The 22,853-nt window shown below is 49.7% G+C and overlaps 1 protein-coding gene across 1 annotated transcript in view; it reads left to right on the top strand.

Moving 5' to 3' along the window:
* The first annotated feature begins 6,886 nt into the window (after positions 1–6,886).
* The window catches only part of JCAD (junctional cadherin 5 associated), a 38,927-nt gene continuing 22,960 nt past the window's right edge, over positions 6,887–22,853 (top strand). Inside the window, exons 1-2 of the mRNA XM_045532930.1 lie at positions 6,887–6,960; positions 16,615–16,954. Coding sequence (XP_045388886.1) covers positions 16,674–16,954 — 281 coding nt within the window. The 5' untranslated portion in view covers positions 6,887–6,960; positions 16,615–16,673. The remainder of the gene's footprint in view (positions 6,961–16,614; positions 16,955–22,853) is intronic.

The raw sequence follows: 22,853 nt of genomic DNA, 5'->3' as shown, positions 1-22,853 counted from the left end.
TTCCCCTCCTCATAAAGCCAGGGTTCCCCTCCCAGGATAACCCATTAATCCATTAACCCATTAATCCATTAATCCACCAATTAATCCATTAATCCGGGAATGGATTAATCTGTTCCTGAGAGCAGAGCTTTCATGATCTAATCACTTCTTTTAAAGGCACTGTTTCTCAAAACTGCCACATTGGGGACTAAGTTTCAACATGAGTTTTGGAGGGGACCAATATTCGAACTGTAGCAGATGGATATGCCAACTATGGTGACTTGATTATTGCACCATGTATACGTGTAGCAAGCATCACACTGCACCCCATGAATTTGTACAATTATGTGTCAATTTAAAAACATTAATTTCTTTTTTAAAAAAAGAGCATTAATCTTTTTAAAAAATGAGAACTGGTAGTGCTTTTACAGACTAAGAAAAAAAATCAAAGATCTAAATCAGCTAAAGAAAACCTTATAGTTATTAGAGAAGGGCCCTAATGCAGGGAGGGAAGAGGGTCATTCTAGGTCCCTGAAAAGGTAGGAAGTTAAAGAAACAAGGTCTTTGCATTTTTTTTTCCTTAAGCAGGCCATTAAGCATTCTTTCTCTGGTCATCGCACATCTGCCCGATGACTCAATAATCCAAGTTCCTTCCTGTGCCTGTGAAATCCCTTTTCCAGGACTCAGAGGAAGGCGAGGACATCGGGCATCCGGGGCTGGATCCCCGCACATGTTCCCAGGGCTGTGCTGGACTTTCAGCAGCATCGAGCTAAAAGTTGTTTTCAATCATATTTTATATTTTCCATCATATAAACGACAGGTACTTTTTCCTGTGTTTACGTCTCCCAGGATCAGGCAGGTGGGATAAAGGGACACAGTTGCCGGAGAGTGGGAGGGGGTGCGGCTAGGGGAGAGGAGGTTGGCTTCTGTCGCCTCTCGCCCAGGTGGAAGGCGGCCCACTGGATTCGCCTTTTATCTTCATGTGTCTTCTTACGGTTGTAACCAGACGTTCACCTGCTCATACTCACCCATCGTTTCTACCTTCCCCACCTTCCTCTTCGTGCTTCCCTTCCTGGATCTTCAGGAAAACCTCCCCCTACCTCCTTGCCCTCCTCTCTGCCCGCCTCCCCACCCCCTTCTGGCATTTTTGCCTTCTGCTGTTTCATTTGAAACAGCTTCAGTCATGGCTGGGAAGCGTCAGAGCAAGACTAGTATTGACCAGCTCTGAGGGAAGACAGAAACCAAACATTTGGAAATGAGGTGGACGTGATCGAGACAAAACCATCAAGAACCATATAAGTCTTTAAAATTGTGAAGTTACCATCTTTAGAATCTTCCGTGTTTCAATCTCATTACTTACCCTGGTTGAATCTGCCTTCGCCAACCTTCCTACTAAAATACAATTTCTTATTAAATTTTATTTGGTTTTGTTTAGCTTAGTTCCTAGCATTGCATCAATGTCATCTTCTATTGCAACTCTACAGAATTTTAGGTACATTATAGAACTTCTCTGGGGTAGACCCAGAAACCCAATAAGGTGAGATCGATCTATGGGAAAACAGGACCTAATCTCAATGCACTGGCTGATAAATGACCTCGGGAACATGTGGCTCCACTGTCTGCACAGTGCGTGGGGCACTATATGTGCCCCACAACAACAGAAAGTTATTTCTTTGAGTTGGCAAATTGAGGAGAAACAGGAATTTTATATGTCATTGAAGCAATCCATCTTTGAAAGATGCTTTTATGACAAGAAGTAATATCACCACTGTTAGTAACTGTGACTCCCCAGAAAAGCCTTCTGCATTTCATTTTCCTTTTTAGTCTTTTTTTGTCACCCTATTTCCCCAGCCTAAGATGATGTCCTTTGTGTCTCTGCCTAGCCACAACCCATCTGTCCTTTGCAGGGTGCTCTCTATAACGTCTTCCCTGGTGGCTCCAGCCCCAACACCACCAGTAGCACAAGTATTAGTGGCAGTCACTACTGTTTCCTGCATTCACACTCTGCACCTGAACCACGCCGAGTGCTGAATGGGCATTATCTCATTTAATTCTCATGACTTTCCTATGAAGTGAGCACCACATTATCCCCATTTTCTTAGAGGGCAAATTGAGGCTAACAGAAGTAAAACAACACATCTAGAAAATGGCAGAAGCAGCCAAGATGGGGACCCAAGCTATAGGGCTCTTTGAGCCCCTGATGATGCTGTCTGCTCCCATCTCCCCAGCCAGCTTCCTTGGATACACTGTTGCTAACGCACAGTGCAACACTTGATTATATTATTATTTCTTTTATGCAGTCGTGTGTTTGGCTGTATTGCTCTATTAGATTACATGTTCCTACTGACCATGAGAAGCATATAGTCCAATAGAGTGAAAATACCACCTTGCTGTGGTGGTTCAGAACAAGGGTTTTGGGCCAGATTCTGCCACTTGCTGTGTTGCTCCCTCAGACCCAGTTTCCTCATCTGTAAACTGGTGCCCACCTCATTGGATTGTGGTGAGGATGAAAAGAAATAATGTAGCCAGGTGTGGTGGCTCATGCCTGTAATCCTAGCACTTTGGAAGGCTGAGTGGGGGACTGCTTGAGCTCAGGAGTTCGAGACCAGCCTGAGCAAGAGTGAGACACCATCTCTACAAAAAACCAGCATGGTGGTATGCGCCTGTAGTCCCAGCTACTTGGGAGGCTGAGGCAGAAGGATCGCTGGAGCCTAGGAGTTCAAGGTTGTTGTGAGCCATGATGAGGACACTGCCCTGTAGCCCGGGCAACAAAGCAAGACCCTGACCTCCCTCCCCCCCCAAAAAAAAACCCCAAGAAAAACAAACAAACAAACAAACAAAAAGAAATAATCTGTATGTAGGGCTCAGATATGGTGAAAGTACAAAAAACTTTAGTTAGTATTGGTGTTTTGACAGCAAGCATAGTCCTAAAATCATGGTGCTACTAAATGGTTTTCTGAGACTCATTTTGCAAGGACACCAGTCTGCTATGCCATCCATTTTTGCCTTGCTGGACTTGATGTAGCTAACAATCCCTGCCTTTCTCCAGCTTGTCAGCAAAGTTTAACATTCTGTGTTTTCTGTCTGCTTTCCAAAATACAAAACCTTTTGCCCCTGAGCAGACCTGGGCAGTAGCATAATCTTTCTGCCCGCGCAGCTGCAAGAGAAATGTGCAGTAAGTGTGAGGTGAGCAAGTGCTCCTCCCGGTCTGCACTCCCCGCTGCCCTTCTCCACCCCACCCTGCAGGCAAATCCTGCCTGACTTCTGTCTCCTGCTCTGCCACAAGAGAGGACAGACCAGCTGATTTGAGGGACGCTTCCAAAACTCTTGCTAAGACTCTAAGACTTTTTTCTTTTGTTAAGAGAAAGAGTCTCACTCTGTCACCAAGGCGGGAGTGCAGTGGTGTCATCCTAGCTCACTGCTGTCTCGGACCCTTGGGCTCAAGCAAACCTCTCGCCTAAGCCTCACCCCTACCCCCTTAGCCTAAAAAGACATCTAAAACTTTTTCTTAAAAGACGTAAATTCCAAACACTAAGCTGTTGTCACCATGAACTGTTCTATGCTCTTCATGCCGTCAGTGTGTGGTTGTTTGTGCCTGTGTGTAGAAGTATGTTGTGTTCATATGTGTCTACGTTTTACCTGTGCCTTTGTGCGCATGTATCTATGGGTGTTTGTGTGGGTCTGTGTGTGACTGTGCATGGGTGTTTCTGTGGATCTATGTTTGACTGTGCATGAGTGTTTGTGTGCATCTGTGTGTGACTGTGCATGGGTGTTTGTGTGGGTCTGTGTGTGACTGTGCATGGGTGTTTGTGTGGGTCTGTGTGTGACTGTGCATGGGTGTTTGTGTGGGTCTGTGTGTGACTGTCAATGGGTGTTTGTATGGGTCTCTGTGACTGTTCATGTGTGTTTGTGTGGGTCTGTGTGGCTGTGCATGGGTGTTTGTGTGGGTCTCTGTGTAGCTGTACATGGGTGTTTGTGTGGGTCTGTGTGACTGAACATGGGTGTTTGTGTGGGTTTGTGTGTGACCGTACATCGGTGTTTGTGTGGGTCTGTGTGTGACTGTGCATGGGTGTTTGTGTGGGTCTGTGTGTGACTGTGCATGAATGTTTGTGTGGGTCTGTGTGTGACTGTGCATGAGTGTTTGTGTGGGTCTGTGTGACTGTGCATGGGTGTTTGTGTGGGTCTGTGTGTGACTGTGAATGGGTGTTTGTATGGGTCTGTGTGACTGAACATGGGTGTTTGTGTGGGTCTGTGTGTGACTGTGCATGGGTGTTTGTGTGGGTCTGTGTGTGACTGTGCATGGGTGTTTGTGTGGGTCTGTGTGTGACTGTGAATGGGTGTTTGTGTGGGTCTGTGTGACTGTTCACGAGTGTTTGTGTGGGTCTGTGTGTGACTGTGCATGGGTGTCTGTGTGGGTCTGTGTGTGGCTGTGCATGGGTGTTTGTGTGGGTCTCTGTGTAGCTGTACATGGGTGTTTGTATGGGTCTGTGTGACTGAACATGGGTGTTTGTGTGGGTCTGTGTGTGACTGTGCATGGGTGTTTGTGTGGGTCTGTGTGAGACTGTGAATGGGTGTTTGTGTGGGTCTCTGTGACTGTTCATGTGTGTTTGTGTGGGTCTGTGTGTGGCTGTGCATGGGTGTTTGTGTGGGTCTCTGTGTAGCTGTACATGGGTGTTTGTGTGGGTCTGTGTGACTGAACATGGGTGTTTGTGTGGGTCTGTGTGTGACTGTGCATGGGTGTTTGTGTGGGTCTGTGTGTGACTGTGCATGGGTGTTTGTGTGGGTCTGTGTGTGACTGTGCATGGGTGTTTGTGTGGGTCTGTGTGTGACTGTGAATGGGTGTTTGTGTGGGTCACTGTGACTGTTCATGTGTGTTTGTGTGGGTCTGTGTGTGGCTGTGCATGGGTGTTTGTGTGGGTCTCTGTGTAGCTGTGCATGGGTGTTTGTGTGGGTCTGTATGTGACTGTGCATGGGTGTTTGTGTGGGTCTGTGTGTGGCTGTGCATGGGTGTTTGTGTGGGTCAGTGTGTGACTGTGCATGGGTGTTTGTGTGGGTCTGTGTGACTGTACATGGGTGTTTGTGTGGGTCTGTGTGACTGTACATGGGTGTTTGTGTGGGTCTGTGTGTGACTGTGCATGGGTGTTTGTGTGGGTCTGTGTGACTTTGCATGGGTGTTTGTGTGGGTCTGTGTGTGGCTGTGCATGGGTGTTTGTGTGGGTCTGTGTGTGGCTGTGCATGGGTGTTTGTGTGGGTCTGTGAGTGACAGTGCATGGGTGTTTGTGTGGGTCTGTGTGTGATTGTGCATGGGTGTTTGTGTGGGTCTGTGTGACTGTACATGGGTGTTTGTGTGGGTCTGTATGTGACTGTGCATGGGTGTTTGTGTGGGTGTGTGTGTGGCTGTGCATGGGTGTTTGTGTGGGTCTGTGTGTGACAGTGCATGGGTGTTTGTGTGGGTCTGTGTGTGACTGTGCATGGGTGTTTGTGTGGGTCTGTGTGCCTGTACATGGGTGTTTGTGTGGGTCTGTGTGTGACTGTGCATGGGTGTCTGTGTGGGTCTGTGTGTGGCTGTGCATGGGTGTTTGTGTGGGTCTCTGTGTAGCTGTACATGGGTGTTTGTATGGGTCTGTGTGACTGAACATGGGTGTTTGTGTGGGTCTGTGTGTGACTGTGCATGGGTGTTTGTGTGGGTCTGTGTGACTGTGAATGGGTGTTTCTGTGGGTCTCTGTGACTGTTCATGTGTGTTTGTGTGGGTCTGTGTGTGGCAGTGAATGGGTGTTTGTGTGGGTCTCTGTGTAGCTGTACATGGGTGTTTGTGTGGGTCTTTGTGACTGAACATGGGTGTTTGTGTGGGTCTGTGTGTGACTGTGCATGGGTGTTTGTGTGGGTCTGTGTGTGACTGTGAATGGGTGTTTGTGTGGGTCTGTGTGTGGCTGTGCATGGGTGTTTGTGTGGGTCTGTGTGTGACTGTGAATGGGTTGTGTGGGTCTCTGTGACTGTTCATGTGTGTTTGTGTGGGTCTGTGTGTGGCTGTGCATGGGTGTTTGTGTGGGTCTCTGTGTAGCTGTACATGGGTGTTTGTGTGGGTCTGTATGTGACTGTGCATGGGTGTTTGTGTGGGTCTGTGTGTGGCTGTGCATGGGTGTTTGTGTGGGTCTGTGTGTGGCTGTACATGGGTGTTTGTGTGGGTCTGTGTGTGGCTGTGTATGGGTGTTTGTGTGGGTCTGTGTGTGGCTGTGCATGGGTGTTTGTGTGGGTCTGTGTGTGGCTGTGCATGGGTGTTTGTGTTGGTCTGTGTGTGGCTGTACATGGGTGTTTGTGTGGGTCTGTGTGTGACTGTATACAAATATGTTTGTGTTTTGTGTATGTCTGTGCATGTGTGTGTGTGCACAGTAGCATAGGGTTGATGGCTGGCCCAAACTCAAGTGGCAGGAAATCAGAGGGAGGTGTAGCCAGTGCACCTGTGCCTTCTGCGCGACACACCAGGGGGACCCCAGGGACTCTTGCATGGGACTCCGCCTGGGCGCCGCACTGCCCTGCGTTTAGGAGCTTGGAGCTCGGAGGCATCCTGGGCGGGGCGAGGGCGGGTGCGAGGCCGGGCCGTGGGTGGGGAGGGCCTTGGCAGGGCGAGGCTAGGCGAGGCCAGGGCGGAGCGAGCCCGGCGGTGGGCGGAGCGAGGCCGGGCAGGGCGGGGCGGGCCCAGTAGCGGGCGGGGCGATGCTGGGGGAGGGGCGGGGCGAGGCCGGGCTGTGGGCCGGGAGAGCCCGGGCAGGGCGAGGCTAGGCGAGGCCGGGGCGGAGCGAGCCCGGCGGTGGGCGGAGCGAAGCCGGGCGGGGGCGGGGCGGGACCGGCGTGGGGCGGGGCGGGCGGCGGCACTCCGGGCATGCTCGGCCGCGGCGGCTGCCGGTCGGGCGCGTCGCGCTGGTGCCTGGCCGGCCGAAGCGGCGGCTGCGGCGGCGCGGGCAGCACGAGGGAGCCGCTCGGTGAGTCCCGGCGTGTCGCGTTCCTGACTCCCACCGTCCATCGGGCCCGCTCCCACGGCGCTTCGCGGGGCTTGGCCGTCGCCTCCGGCGTTCGTCCCCAACTTCCCCGGCCGGGACGGGGCTCCGGTCGGAGACCTCCTGGCGTCAGGGGGCGTCCGCCGCTCGCCCGGGACCCCGCGTCGTGCCAGCCCGGCAGCCGGCCGTGGCGGGCGGGGGGCGCGCCTGCGGGGCTGGGTGGGGCGTCCCCACCTCCTAGGTACCCGGAGCGCGGGGCTCCCGGGGCGGGCTCCGCGGGCCGCGGCTGGCGTTGGCACTCGGCGCGGGGAGGGCTCGGAGGGCGGGGGTCGTCCGCTCCCCTCTCCGCATCGCGCGCCACGGCCGGGGTCCGCCGACCCCTCCCTCGCCCGCGCGCCCGACTTCGGGGCCCGCTGCACCCGGGAGCGGACAGCCGCCGCTCGGGTCACCGCGGTCCCGGTTTCCGCAGCGGCCCCGGCGGTCGGGACCTGCCTGGCGCGCGCTCGGGTGTCCGCCTGCCCTCGCACGCCACCCGCGCGGCCAGGCTGGGATTAGGGCGCTAATCGCGGTGGGGGGCGGGAGCCCGCGGGTGCCGTAAATCCCGCTACTCAGCTCGTCTGGGGATCTGGAGCCCGCCGGGGTCTCCGCGGCCCCCCAGTCGCAGTCCCTGCGCCCCAGTGCCAGGGTTTGCCCGGCGCCCTGGCCGGGGCGGGAGCAGCACCGGCGGCGGAAAGTGCCCTCCCGCTCCCTGCACTGGCGGAGCCGAGCGCCGGGGATCCTCGGGGGCTTGAAAAGAAGCGGTGATTTCGCTACTGAAGGAAAAAATAAAAACGGGAACTTGAGGCCGGCACAGCCTGGGCATGCCCTGGTGTTGGTCATCCGCGCTGTCTAGGAGCAAGGAGGACTTAACGGGATTCGTTTAGGCATATCACCCCCTCCCCCCAAAACACGCACCCCTCCCGCACCCCTACAGCCCCGCAGCTCGGCCCGCGTCCCTCCCAAGTCTGGCTGCCTGGCCTCGTCTCGGAGAGAGGGGTGGGGCGGTGTGGACCACACAACTCCCGGGGTTTCCTGTCGGTGACAGTTTAATGTGATGTTTCTCCCACAGCGTCATGTTTTCCTACTCTGGCTTTTTGTCTTTTCAGATTTTCGAAAAATACACATCCCGGGGATTGGGGGTGAGGGTCAGAAGATGGGCGGATTCTTGGGAGGGGCGTGGGAGGTGGCACGGGCAGCCAGAAGCACCGTGACACAAAGGCAGCCTGGGCAGTGTACCCTGCGCGCTCACACTCTGTGCAGGTAAAACTGGAGTGCTGTGAGTAGCGTTAGAATTTTCAAATGACTGGATTGAGACCATACAGGGAGGCAAGAACGCATACAGGATTTTTTTTGAAATCATACAGATACTCAATTTCATGGGACTTGTGTTGGTTTTCATGTGAAATTGGGAGTTTGGTAAATTCTTTTGGTTTTCCATAACTTTCTTAATTATTTCCATGACGTGATTATTTACCTTGATATTAGGTGTCTAATTCTTAGTCACCAGTTGAACAAGCTTCCTGAAGGTCTCTAAGTGTCACCATGGCAGGCAGCATGTAGCAAACTGTTTTACTCTGGCCCGAGTGGGCGAGCAAATATTTGGCAAACAGAGGCCTTTAATCTGCCGGGCTCTCCTGCAAAACCGTAGCCTTTGCTGCAGAGACTGGAAGGTCAGGCCCTTGGCAGGCCCCAGAGATTTAGGGGGATTGGGTTGGTGGAGGAAGCGTGTTTCAGGAAAAAAGAAGTTTGTCTTTCCACCCCCTAGGACATAACTTAATAGCTGAGTGTCCAGATGCTCTGGAGAGTTTGACAAGCTCATCGGAGTTATCTGTAATCATATCTCATGTGAGTGGTCACGGATTCCAGAAGTCTATGATGTATTATTTAGTAACTATAAAATATAACTGGGGATCGGAAGTACACAGGGAAAATAAATAAGGACCAATTTTTCAGTTAAGAAAAAAAAAGGAAATTTGAAAAGATTTTTGAAGCCTAATTTTTAAAATACAATTTAGAGAAAAAATCCTAGAAATACTAAGAGTAGAGAAAGCCCAGGAGTCTGCTCCCCCCCACTCCAGTTTCTCATTTTCCTTCCTGGGAGAGCCATCTAGTTTAGGAGGACAGTAAATACCAGTCATCCATCCTTAGAGTCGAGAGTTTCTTTTTTAATGAGCTTGGCGAAATTCCACGCTAATTAATCTAGAGAGAGAGTTTAGAACACAGAATGTTGGAATGAAACAATTGTTCTATTGTGGTTTTTATTTTGATAAGCAAAGATTATATCCCTGAAATCCTCTGGGCCTATTGCTGAGCCCATTACTGCAGTTTGTTTGGGTTTTCAACAGATGTTGTTTTCACCTTTTGGATGAGAAGGGTTATCTCCCTCGTTAAAGCCTTGCTCTTGTGCTGTGTTTGAAGAGCCTGCTGACTGCAGGAATGCGAGGTCCAGTCACTTGCTAAGGCCAGCAGCCCAGGGAGCAGGAGGCCAGTCTTCCAGCACTTTGATATATCCTTTAAACCCTAAATGGTGATTAGGAAAATACAGGAACCCCTCTGCCAGATACTAAAACTTCAGTTATCTTGATTTGAATTTACCTTTACTTTCTAGAGCTAAATGTATTTTTCCACAACTTTCTTTGGATAGGATTGGGGACAGCCTGTCCAAACTGGCAACTGTATTATCAGACCACTAACTATCCTTATGGCTTGCTGCTTGTTGGTTATCTCTTTATAGTTCACTTAGAAAGCTCGTTTCTTCTATATGTAAATGAAACAATTTAGATACTGTTTTAAAGATGAAAAGACAAAAAAAATGAAAAAGAAAGAAAGCAACTGTATATATAGGACAAATAGTTGGAGAAACAGAAACCAAAGTGTTTCTTCTGGTTATCTCTTGGCACAGTGGGGTTACTGGAAACTTTTCGTTTTCACTTAAGCACTGAATTTTGCAATGTTTACTCTTGAGATAACTTTATGTGACTTTTGTGATTAGAAAATAAATTAAAATGTAAAGATTATGTGAAATAATTTAAATTTGAATGTTTTATAAAGCCTTGGATCTTTTATTCTAAAGATATTTAAAAACAAAAGCAAAACTGTTATGTTATAAGCTTAATAGAATATTTTAGGAATCTTTACATGTAAATTGATAATGGAATAAAATTCTTACCTAGGACGATTATAAGTTTTACAGTTATTTTTGCGTATAGCCAAAAATTTCAGAATATTAACAAAAACCAACTCATTCAATTTCAGGCCTTCCTTAGTGGCTTCTGATCTTTCAGAAATGTGGGTGAGGTACTTAGGGTTTCATAATGCAGTGAAGTAGCGAAAGTGATGATTGTGTAACACAGAATTTAGAGGTAAAGAAGACAGGAGAAAGAGTATGCATGTGTGTGTGTTCACACTAGCAGTGGGGAGAAAGACAAAGAGGATTTAAAAGAGATAATAATTATGAAAAAAATTAAATGCATAATACCGGGCACTTTTTTCCCCTTCTCTTTGTTTCTCTCTTTCCATCAATGCCTTAACACCAACCCAGCCCCGCGAGATTAATGTTCCAAGATCCTTTTGATCTTAGACTCAAGTTTTCCATCTCATTTTTTTTTTTTTGTCACCTTAAGGAAACCTAAGGTTGTCCTCCTAAAGTGATTACTTAACAGCTTAAATATGCTTTTTATGTCTTACAAGATTTTAACAACTTGGGGGCGCTGGCAGAGTTGGCCATCACACTATGTGGTATGGTAGCAACAGGCTGTGAGAACTTGCTGTCCCAGGACTTCAACTGGAACTGTTGACTTATTTAATCATTAAGGCTGGAAAGGGAAACGGCAGTCCTATTGTTCATAATGAAATACACAATTCTACCGTTAAAAAAAAAGCTGTAGAAAGCATTACAAGTCCACGTATCATTAGCAACATGCTCGGTTCTGCTTTGCTTTCTGTCTTGGCTGTTTCCCTCTCATTTAAAGAAAGCGCTTTGTTGTATATTATTCGTAACATTAGACATGAAAGTTGTCAGTTGAAGAAATATTTACACTGAACTGCCAACAATTTGAGGCACCAATTACATCCTAAGTGTGGAATGTCAGTGAATACAACTGAGAAGTTTGAGGGTTTTTAGAGGAGTGGCAATGTCTAGTGAAGACCTTGAGAATGCTACTTGTTATCTAGTATCTGGTTTCCTCAGCAGAACCTGCGATTACACGTACCACACACTAGAGCTTTGTGTAATTTAATATTCATTTGTTCTTTTCTTCAATGCTGCTTTTATTGTCACTGAATCTTACAAGTGTGTAACATATTTTCAAAGATACATTTTCCTAATCCTATCTAAGCAACTCTGTTTTTGAAAGTTTTTTTTCTGATGACAAAAAACGTTGCTATATATAACTTAAGTTATAATTTAATATATTGATATATTAAGTTATGAATGATGATGACTGATGATGAAATATTGTTATATTAACAACTTCATATAATAATGTATATATTATATGTGTTAAGTTATATATATTTAATATTAAATATAGTTAAGTATTAATATATGAAATTGGCAATATTTGACTGTATTTTACCTGCAAAATAACTTCATATGGTTGGACCTAATGCATTTCATGATAGAATATCATAAAATACAGTAAAGTATAAATGAGGAAATTTTTTTAAAAATCCAGAGCCCAGTACCATTCTTGATGTTTCAATACGTTTCCTTTCTGTGTTTTCCATGTGCATATATATATAAATGAAACTGGTATCGCACTGAAGCTAGGGTTCTGTGTCCTGCCTTTATTGTTTAGCATGGTATCATGAGCATTTCCCTGTGCCATTGTATACCTGAAAACATAATTTCATATATGGGTATACATATTATAGTCCACCATGTGGATGACCAGAAATTTTTAAATCATCCCTTAAATGGACATTTAGTCTAACTTTTTATTATCATAATTAAAAATTAGAAAAGTATCCTTATATGGAACTTTGTGTGTATCTCTGATTATTTCATTAGGATGGATCCTAAGAAGAGAGATTATAAATCCATAGAGTTTCAGACATTTACACATTTTATTGCATATTAATCACTCTTAAGAAAGGAAGTATCTATTTATACACAGCCCCCTCCCATTCATACACCCAGAGATAGGAAGGTCCTTATAGCTCATCACACTCTCACCAGCAACAAACATTGCTTGAAGAAACTTCAATAATCTAATAAATGAATAGTGGCATTTGGGGTTAATTTGCATTTCTTTGATTACAGGTGAGGATGACCTTTTTTCCCCCATATTTTTAATCAAGTATTTACCTCTTTCCTTTATTTTCAGTTTGTGTTCCAGGCAAACTTTAAAAAGGAAAAAAGTTCTGGTTGATTTAATGAGTTTGTTAATATTTCATTTCCTTTTGCTGTCTTGGGAAACCTTATAACTACAAATATGAGACTAAGAAATGTTTTTATTTTTATAAATGGAAAGAGAGGAGAAAAATAGTGCCTGAGAAATAACATTCGTTTGCTAGTCTCCATCCCTAGTGATGAGAATATCCAGAATTGAAATAATAGCACCTAAACCTATACTTAATACCTAATACCACCTGAACTGTAACATCCGCAAGCACGGTGTCATGGGGTCTCATCTGTCTCCATGTGCTTCAGCGCAGAGCCCAGTATTGCCTGGCACGTCCAGTGTGGAACAAGTGCCTTGATGAGCTTAAGTTGGAATAAGTGCGCAACACCTGCGCTCTGGGATGGAGAGTTGCTAGACGTTTCCCTCCAGGCTTCATTCCTCTCTGCTCTTTCCTCTTCTCAGTGTGTGGCCATTTATCTCTGCTCGGGTGGGTGGCCTCTGTGTGGGTGCCAATGAGGCCAAGGTCAGAGGTTTTATCTTCATATGACCTATTTAGCTTTGTTCTGTGTCATGGCCACAAGCTATACTCTTTTTCCCATGGCCAGATGACTCAAATGCGTGCTGCCCATCCCAGGGAAGAATAGGCAGAAGGCATGAGGCCGATTTCTAGAGCTAGAAGGACCCTAGCCTCATTTACTGTAGCCGAAGAAGACCCAGACCCAGAGGGCTCCTCCTCTTCTCCTGCACAGTGTCCCAGGCTCCACTGAACATGCCGATATGTACAAGCAACGTGGAGAAACAGGCACTCATCCCAACAGTGAGGGGGAGCTCCATGCTTTGATGCTGATGGATTGTTCACAGCGTTCTAATTTCATGATCCCTGCTACTTGACTATAAATGATACAGCCAGTATTTAAAGAACTTAAAAATTTGCCCCACAATAAGGTTGCTCTCAGTGGTCTCATTCAGATTCTTTAGAAGGGACAAATAATTAATCTTTGGGGAAAATCCATTTGATGATGATTTTGGGGAAAGAAAATTCTGTGGGAATAGGTTGGTTAAATAAAATCAAATTGGCTGTCATCTTCTCGAACTTAGAATTATTTCCAATTTCTGTACTTCTGTTAGTGGAGTGATCGCTGTCCTAGTCACCAAGGCTAAAATCCATTGTACTTTTCCCATGAAAATTACTCTTATTACTCCTTTTCCCCTCTGCCAGCACCCTGCATGTTACAATGGGAGGGACTTGTCACTGCTTGTCCCCATCTGTTCTTGCTCTAACCACTGCAGTCTTCCGCTTTCCTGCCAGATCTCCCTTGCCCAGACCCATTTGTGGTTTGCCATGGTCTACTCCAATAAAGTCCAAATTATATTAATGTTGCAGATAAGAGTGGCTATTTCTGTATAGATCATTTTCTTCTTTTAGAACTGATTTTTTTTTATGAAGTTGCTCTTCTCCCATTTATCATAGATGTCGTTTGTCTGCTGTTTAGTTTCATACAGCAGGTTTAATGATAGCTCCGTGTTCCTTAAGAAGAGCCTGAAATCCAACGTGATGGAGGAAGTCTGTGAGGGTCACAAAGCAATTGAATGGGGTTTTCACAAACGAATCATGTTACTGAGTATTTAACAATTAAAACTAGTGTTGCCCACCAGACATTGCAGTTAAGTAAGGCATCAACCTGTGTGTGTGTGTGTGTGTGTGTGTGTGTGTGTGTGTGTATGTGTAAAGAGTCATCTGGAAGAGCCATCCCAATCCTAGAGAATATAGGAAATTTTTTTCCTTTTAAATATATACTTTTAAGGCCACCATGTCTTCTATCTTTTCTTATTTATGCGTTATTTGGTACATCAGGAAACTTTTGTTGATATCAAGGAAGGGAATATAGACGTGTGAACCTAAAATAGTAGCATGGACCTTGGAGCCAGACAGACCTGGTTCAGACCTTGGGTCTCTGCTTGCAAGCTGTGTAACCCTGGACTCTCAGTCTCAGTTTTCTTGTCTGTAAAATAGAGGTATTCCCCTGTGCATCAGGGAGTTTACTGGCAGTATAAAATGAAATGTACAGTGTGCCAGACACCAACTGCAATACAGTATGTGGCACATTGTGAATGTTCGTGGATGGTTGACGATCTTCCACGTATGCCATGATTCTGAGCTGACAGTGCAGGTTTTCCTTTGTGATTTCCATACAAACTCATAGCTGTATTGGACAAATCCACCTCACGCCAGCAAGAAAGTGACCCACATATATGTTTTGCAAGGATTATTTCTGGTCTGCCACTCTGACAAATGGATTGCGGCACGGCCCGCTGTGTATTGGAGGCTGGCCTGTGCCTCAGTGCATTGGATGGCCGGTGGGAGTGCATGTGCAGTTTGCTTTTCTTTTAAAGAGACTGACAAAGTAGGAGAGAGAAACTGAGTGTCACAAGACCCAAACCCTAACTTTAACTGTAGTTCTGAGTTAATGTGTGACATTGAACCAATGAGCCTTGGTCGAGGCTACTGTGATTCAGTTGCTAAGTCATTTCTTTACGCCTGGGACTGTCAGTAGACAGTCTATTTTAAATGCCAACTCCCCCTCATACACACACATGTGGTTTATCTAGTGAAGTCCCAATCATTCTTTAAAATCTAGCTCACGTGCCCATTTCTCTCATTTCTGCATTCATTCAGCAAGAATTTATTGAGCACATACTATGTGTTAGATGGTGGGGATGTAGCATTGAGCAAAACAAAGACCCTGCCCTCGCGTTGACTCTGTGTTCCTGTAGCCCTGTGTTTGTAGCAGGATCGCTTTCCTCTGCAGTCACTGGGCCGGTGACTTGCTCAGTTGAATCAGAGAGCAAACGCTAGCTTCTCCGGCCCTTCCTTTTCAGCTTAAGTGAATGACCCAAGTCGTACAGCTCCCTGAAAGACATATGGTGGGAATGTCAGGAGTGGTGGAGTTGCTGTGGAGATTTTTCTATTAGTATAGGAGCTGCCAGAACTTGTCGGCCTTCCAGAAAATGTAGGGACATCATGGAAGGCTACAGAGCTCCCAAGTTTGAGACTCTCCGTGCTGACACTGAGACGTTCCTGCTACTGTAGTCCAGCAGGTGATGAAGAGAGAGGCCGCACATGGCAGACGCACGTGTGGTGCCCCGAGTGAGAATTCCCAGTGACAGGAAGTACACACACCTTCCTGTCACCTGCGCACGGGCCAGCAGGCGTTCCTGGGCCATTGTTCGTGGAGGCTGCAGCAGCTGAGCGGAGCTGGAGCTGGCCAGTCTTGCAGGGCTGGGTTTGCGTGCGGCTCACACAGGCCACCGTCAGAACCAGCCCCGCGGGGGCAGTGGCGGGTCCACGTAACCACGGCTGTCTTATGCCCGGTCAATAGTAGGAAGACTCAGGGAGAAGATTCTCTTGTGGGGAAACCAACATGGCAGCTCTACTTGATCTTCTCCTGCGTGGGTTTCTGTCCGTTTGATTCTGCTTTGTTGGCACTCTCACCTTTGGGTGGTTTACGCTGAGGAAGTTGCTGGTGTGGGTGACAGTCCCCAGGCAGGATTAGGGCGTGGCCACCCTCAGCTGAGAAATGCAAAACTTTTGTCCAAGATTCACTGGGAAGAAATTGCACTGATAAAAGTTCCGTGAAGAAAGGACTCTCGGGCTGTGTGGTGGGCTGGACGTGTGTAAGCCTAAAGAACCTCAGATCTATTTCTGGCTACTAGTCCACTGCTGCGGGGTGGCTGGCCTTGCAGTGGCATCTAGATCGTTGCCGCCGCGGTGTGTCCCGGCTGCGTGCTGATTAAAGGGCTGGCTCTGCTTTGCCAGAGCAGAGGTATGTCTGCGAGATGAAAGCAAGGAGTATAATAAGATTAAGTTGCATATTGGTGGTTTCTCTTTTTAGAAACACAAAGCAGCAGTTGCAGCTTGCACGTCTGTGTTTATTTGGTCCTCACTCCTTCTGCCTGCTGTTTTTAGGTGAGTGGGACAGTGTTAATCACTTTGCTGTGTAAACACTGTTCCAGACCTTTCTGCGAGAGGCAGTCGTCAGAGGGTGCAGTCTTCAGAGCTGCCTCCACGTCCTGCAGGGCCAGGGCTGCGTCCGCCCTCAGTGGGAATGAAACGGAGAACTGCAGGCAGAGCCCTGAGCAGGGAGGTGCAGCCTCCACTGCCCTGGTCTGCCTGGGTCGGGGGATGGGGAGGGGAGGTGTCAGGCTGCGCTCCGGGGGAACTAGGCACAAACAGACCTCTCTGTTGTCCCCGCAGTGCTGGGTGCCGCCACCACGATGGTTCCAGCGGTTGAACTTTGACGAAGCCAGGGCACCATGTACAGTGTAGAAGACCTCCTGATCTCTCATGGATACAAACCGTCAAGAGACCCCCCGACACCGCGTGAGGATGACCCTGAGGGACGCCAGCCAGCGAGGACAAGGACGTGTGCTGGCCACGGCCTGTTGAATGGGCATGAGGATGGCCCTGCAGCCTCCGCACACTGTCAGACGTCTGCGGGGAAAGGACGCGTGAGTGACGTGGAAAGCCGCCGCAGCGTGCCGCGAGGCCACGGGGAGCCCCCGGGAGCTTCTGCTTCTAGAAACTCTGAGGCCAGGTAAGCTTCACTGGTGACCTACCCATTTCTTTTGCCGTGGGAGTTTGGCAGTGGGTTACGTGTAAGTAAACTTTTCAGCTCTTCTGTGTGACTGGGGCAGGGAGGGAGAAGGGGAGTCATAGACAAGAACATTCCTTCCTACTGAGCGTCTGGGTGCTCCAGCAGCTAGCGTGGGGCCAGCCGCGGTGGCCCTCAGCACGTGGCGGTGCATGCACAGATCTGCGTGCTCAGTGCTGCGTGTCCACTCTGCTTCTTGTTCCTGTCTAACCTCCTCGTCTGGCCTCAGACAGGAATCGTTGAGGACTTTGCAAAAGCTCGTTCACATCCTGGCTCATCTGGCTTTCTTATTAATACATTTCAGTATTTTGTCAGTTACAGAGAGTTGAGGAGGGGTCTGTGTCCCCCTCCCTTTGTGAGGACAGAAACCTTTCTCCTCGTGTGTTCGTGTCATCCCACTGGCGTCTGACCCCTCTTTCCCTTGCACACACCGGACCTAACGCGGGTGTCCCTTCTGAACACAGCTGCGTCTGCGGGGTACCTCATGGCAGAACGAGGGTGGTTGGCCGGGGGAACAGGCTGGTGGACAAGGGGACTTCTGGCAGCTTGACGCAGAGCCAGCCTGGGAGAGGAGCCCTGGGACCCTCCTCCAAGCACCTTCAACCTGGAGTGAACCTTGGTCATCACTTCGTGACACTGTGTGTGTCTCTGATGCTTTGCTGGGGCCGGGCACAGACCGGGGAAGGAGAGCGCGGAGGAGGCAGAGCGTGACACGCAACTGCACGTCACCAGCCAGAAAGGGACAGCGCGCCCGGGGAGCAAGGGCCTCTCTCTAGGAGAAACAAGCAAAGGAAAAGGTGGCGACTGGGTCTGATGGGGACGAACTGGGCTTCCGTGGTGAGAGGTCGACTTTCACGGAAAGGATCCTCCCTGTCTGATGACAGCTTTCAGGCAGAGATGGCAGGGGCTTTGTTTTTATCGTTGGTGTATCTAACCCCTTGCTGGCTGGGCAAAAAGCAAAGGTGCGGCAAGAACAGGCTTCTGCTGCCAGGTGAGAGCCCGTCTCTGGGGGCTGCGGAAGGGTACCCAGGGAGCCAGGCAGGAGAGACGCCAGAGTGGAAGAGGACTGGACACTGTTCTTTAACCTTGCGCTTCAGCTCACGCCTGTGTCCCAACTGTCCTGGCTTAACTCTCTTGTCAGCCACATTCCGTGGAAAACGTGGCCGCCATGGCTCATGCGGGAGGCCGCTTGCAGGCGAGCTGGCTGAGGGTGAGGACGGCTGCCATGGTGATGCTCAGCCTCAGGCTCCATGTTGTCTCCCGGCTGTTTCCAGCTTTGTGCTGAGCGTGTCTGTACCTTCCAGCATGGTTTCTAGGGTTCTGAGCTTGTGCCTTGTCTCCTGTTTCCTAAAGGGCTTGTGGCAGTACTGGGCACACAGTGGTTATTTAAAGTACGCAGATGAGCTGGATTGTCACCCCGGCCCCCCGTCGTAACAGCTGTTGAAAGGCAGAGGCTCAGTTCCTAACAAGACAGAGACAGGGCCAGGGAGCCCTGCGAATGTGCAGTGTGGGTTACGTGGGGTCTCTCCGACTGGAGGGGCCAGGCCAGGGTTGAGTGCCACAGTGGGAGGCACAGGGACCCTCTGTAGAGTTCTGTGTGGGCAGCGCGGCTCTCAACCTCATCCACGACCTGTGCAGGACTCTCTGGCCCGTCCTATGGTAACAGGTTCCTGAGAAGCCTGAGGGCCCAGGGCCCTGCCTCTGGGTGGGTGGGCACAGTCAGCTCTGCAGGCAGCCACCTTTCTGTCACCAGTGCAGTGCTCAAGTAAGTGGCTTTGTGTAGCTCTAGGATGTTTTCATACACGGCAGAGTTCTCAACACATCTGGCCTCTTCTCCATGTTTCTGAGATTGGCGATGAACTTAGGAGGTGCACAGTTGGATTGGATGTTGGCTCGCAGGGAAGAAGGAACAAACGCATGCACCTCTGAAAACTCCGTGCCAGGGCCTCAGGCCCCAGAGACCAGCTGCAAGGCCTCCTGGGTTGAAATGAAAAGATATTTCATTCTTTAGCGGCCACGAGAGAACTGAAGATAGGAGGCGAACAGAGGTAGGCACGGAGCATTATTTTTACCCCTTAGAAAAACAGGTGCTTTGGGAGGAAATAAATAGGCACCAATAGTTAACAGCTTAAAAGGTTTTTGTAGGAAGAGAAACCAGTGATACTGTGGCTAGTGTGGGCTGATTCCAGATGAACGAATGGTGCTCTGCCAGACCCTAGCCCTTGGTCACTGGAAGGTGCAGCTATGGCCTTGCAGCCTGTCCCGTCTCTCAGCATGACCTCTGCCAGGCTGGCTGCGGGTCCAGGGCACACCGGGCCACCCAGCTGCAGGTTGGGGTGACTTGGGAGAGTCCCGAAGGCTCCTCTCCTGCAGCCCCTCGGGCGGGTTGAGTGGTGCCCTGGGGCGAGTCTCCACATGCTGGCTATCCTCTGTGTCTGCCCTCTGTGTCCCGCCCACTTTCTGGGCAAGGCAGGGATCAGGGTGGCTGGGAAGGCCAGCGGGCTTTGTTTTATCTGGCAGGATGGTGGAGACGCGGGCGTGTCGGCAGTGTTGTCATTTATAGCCGAGGAACCAACGTCGTCGTAGTTCATTTCGCGCTGCCGTGACAGGACGGCACAGCCTGAGTGACTCACGGGGAGCAGAGATGTGCTGGCTTGCAGTCTGGAGGCTGAGACAGTGTCAAGGGGGTGGCGTCTCGCGAGGCCTCCTGGCTGCGTCGTCCCTCGGTGCAAGGCGAGAGGGCGAGAGAGCAAAGAGGCCTGAGCTCGCCTTATCTGGGGCGCCCACCCCACCTTGCGGGGCCCCCGTGGCCTGATCTCCTCGGAAAGGTCCCACCTCTCAAAACTATTGCGACGGCATTTCCATTTCCACGTGAGTTTTGGAGGCGGCAAACATTCAAACCATAGCAAAGACGAAGGCTGGAGAACGTCAGTCAGTGTGGCAGTGGAGGGAACCCAGCCCGGTCACAGGTCCCATCAGGCCGCCGTGCCTGGTGGCTGCCGCCCCACAGCAGTGCTGGGCCTACCTGGCCCCGCCGCGTGTGGAGGCCTGTTCGGGGCTGAAAGGGGGGCTCACGTCCGTGTGCCGCTTTCACGGTGCCCTGCGCTGGTGGTCTCCTCCCACTCCCTTGGCCTCCACCCTGCCCCGGCACACGTGGCCGTGTGACAGCTCTCGCAGCACGGCTCCGCCCCTTCCTGTCTGGGGAGCGATGTAAGGAGCGCCCCTGGCCTACCCGCTGAGCTCACGCACACAGAACCGCTTTTCTGTGCCACTGCTGAGATTTGCACAGACGGGAGGTGGTGTGAGCCGTGACCTGGGGTTTGGCCGGAACATCAAGACTCTCCAGTGAGAATGTCGGGACTGATTTTTTCCTGCTTAACAAGCAGCATCAATTGAAAACAGAGTTTCTTATTTAAAGAGTGGTTATATCTAATACAACTTTTCCTTAAAAAAGGAACCCAGATATGGAGCTTTGACTAGATCTCCAAACATGCTGGACTCTTGCTTCCTCACTTGCTGAGGAGGCTGTGCTTCAAGCTCCCAGGACGGTTAGAGCGAGCAGCCCTGAGCCTGTGGGACGGGAAGAGAGTGGCCATTCTGCTGTGAAGAGAGGGAGGAACGTGGAACCTGCTAACAGTCGAGTGGTGGAGAAGAACCGAGTCAATTCTTGTTTGTACACAGTTCATCCAAACTCATACGTAGAGAGGAGTTATTTTGGAAAGCTCCGTGTTAATGTGTCCGACCATCCTCCTTATGACCGGGAAGCTGCGAGCGTTGAACATACAGAGGATGACTCTGGACCCAGGTCCTGGACTCACCGCCCAGGGCCTTCCCTGGCCCTGTTGCCTGCGTCGTCAACCCCAGCTCTTCAGTGGGCACCCCACCTCCTGTGTGCCGGCCACATAGGCCACCGTGTGCTCCCCGCTCTCTAAGCCGTGCCTGGAGATGCCCACCACTCTCCTCACCCCATGTCAAACTGCAGAGCCCTCCCTGTCGGTTCAACTTTTTCGGGTTCCTTCTATGGAAATTACTCTCTGCTATGCATTCTTCCAGCACTTTCTCCTAGCCTCCAGGATTGTCAGCTACGATAATTTCACTTGTCTCTGACATGGCTAAATACTATTAAAGAATTTTGTATTTAGTAAACACTCCTATTTTTTTTTAAACCAGTTTACTGGATGAACCTAGCACTTACCAAGGCAGGTGGGTGTTTCTGGACATCGGGCCAAAGTGGGATGGGAGGGAGAAGGTGGTGCCAGTGACCGGGTGAGGCTGGTTTGGGAAGGCTCCTCGCTGGGCAGGCGACAGACTGGTGTCGGTGGCTTCCACCCTGGCATGCGAACTTGTGGGGAATGACCAGGGAGCAGGGAGGAGAGAGTAACAGTCGTAGACTCGGAAAACTTCCCGCGGCTGAACAGTTCCTAGGGTATAATTCCTCTCCTTTGGGTTCCAGAAAGTGGAACATGCCTGATGGAAGCGCGGGGGTCGCTGTAAGGGGGGACCAGGCGCATGGGCCAGCCGCAGGCATCAAGTGCAGAAAGACACGCTGGCCTCGTCAGGTGTGGCAATGACAAGGCTGGCGGGTGGCGTCTCCCTGGGTGGCGGGAGAGAATGACCAGGCATGGAAGCCTGAGTGTCACCCGGGGCAGGGGCTGTGCTGAGGACAGTCTCCAGGCCAGGGGGCTGACCACGCACCCCAAAGCATGATCTCTTCTCTCTTCACAGACCTTTCACTAAGTAACTCCCAAAACTTGACATTTCCCCCCTTTTAAGTCATTTGCTCCGCAGAGAGGTCATCTAGATGCACAACTACTCTGTGGTCTCAGTGGACAGACTGTGACTATGGAACTGGCTGCAGGCTTTGTGTGACGGCTACTCTCAGGGAGCAGAGGAACCCCACAGGCACGTCCAGAGCTTGCTAAACACACACACATGTACGCACACACACACATGCAAACACACACACGCACGCACACACTCAGAGGAAGCAGGCAAAGGGGAAATGCTGTGTGTTATCTGCCCGTGGAGGAAACTGCATGCTTAAAATGCAAGTAACCAAATAACACTTAGCTACCATTAAAATATGTAAAAGGCTGTTATCGGGCACTCAGGGCTTCCTTAATGTGTTTCCTTGGCAATGTTACAATCAGAGGAAGCTGTGAAATAACTGAATGTAGCAGAGGCTTGACTCTGAAAGTCGCACTGTCGTCAGCCCTTCTCCACTCAGCCCCGGGAATTCTGGTAGGGTTTTTCGTGAGTGAGCCACTAGGATAACTTGTCCTTGCCTCTTGTCATCGCTGGCAGTCATAACTAATGAGAGACTTAGCAACCTAGAGAGTCTCTGATGTGGTGGTCTGGGGCCCTCGTCTTGGGAGGTTTGTGTTTGGTCAGTAAACATCCATTCTGGAGAGTGCTACCGGCTAGGGTAAACAGTCGGTCTTCAGGGGCTTTTTAAGCTTCTCTCAAATCATGTCCTACTTATTATAAATGGTTTTCCAAAAAAGGAGTGCTTCAAGCTTAACATCTGTTTCTATGTATCTCTTTCTCTTTACAAAATTAAAAATCCACAAACATGATTTCTCTTTTAACTGCTTGTTTCATATCCCAAGCACTAGGCATTGTTGTTTGGACCTCTGCACAGGGACAGGTTTCTTGAGCAGGCTCTCGGGCACATGAGGGCCAGACCTGCTTCCCCCGCTGTCTAGCACAGACACTTCCAAGGCACTTTGTCCTTGTTTGTGAGCAGGGTGCCCTTCCAGAAGGGCCCCGATGCTGGGCCTCTCTCCTGCACGTGCTCCGCCTGGCTTTCCCATCACCAGTTTTCCCAGCAAGAAGCAGGTTG

This window comes from Lemur catta, chromosome 1 (assembly GCF_020740605.2).
Source record: "Lemur catta isolate mLemCat1 chromosome 1, mLemCat1.pri, whole genome shotgun sequence".
Taxonomy (NCBI): Eukaryota; Metazoa; Chordata; class Mammalia; order Primates; family Lemuridae; genus Lemur; species Lemur catta.
This window is presented reverse-complemented; position numbering and strand designations above follow the sequence as displayed.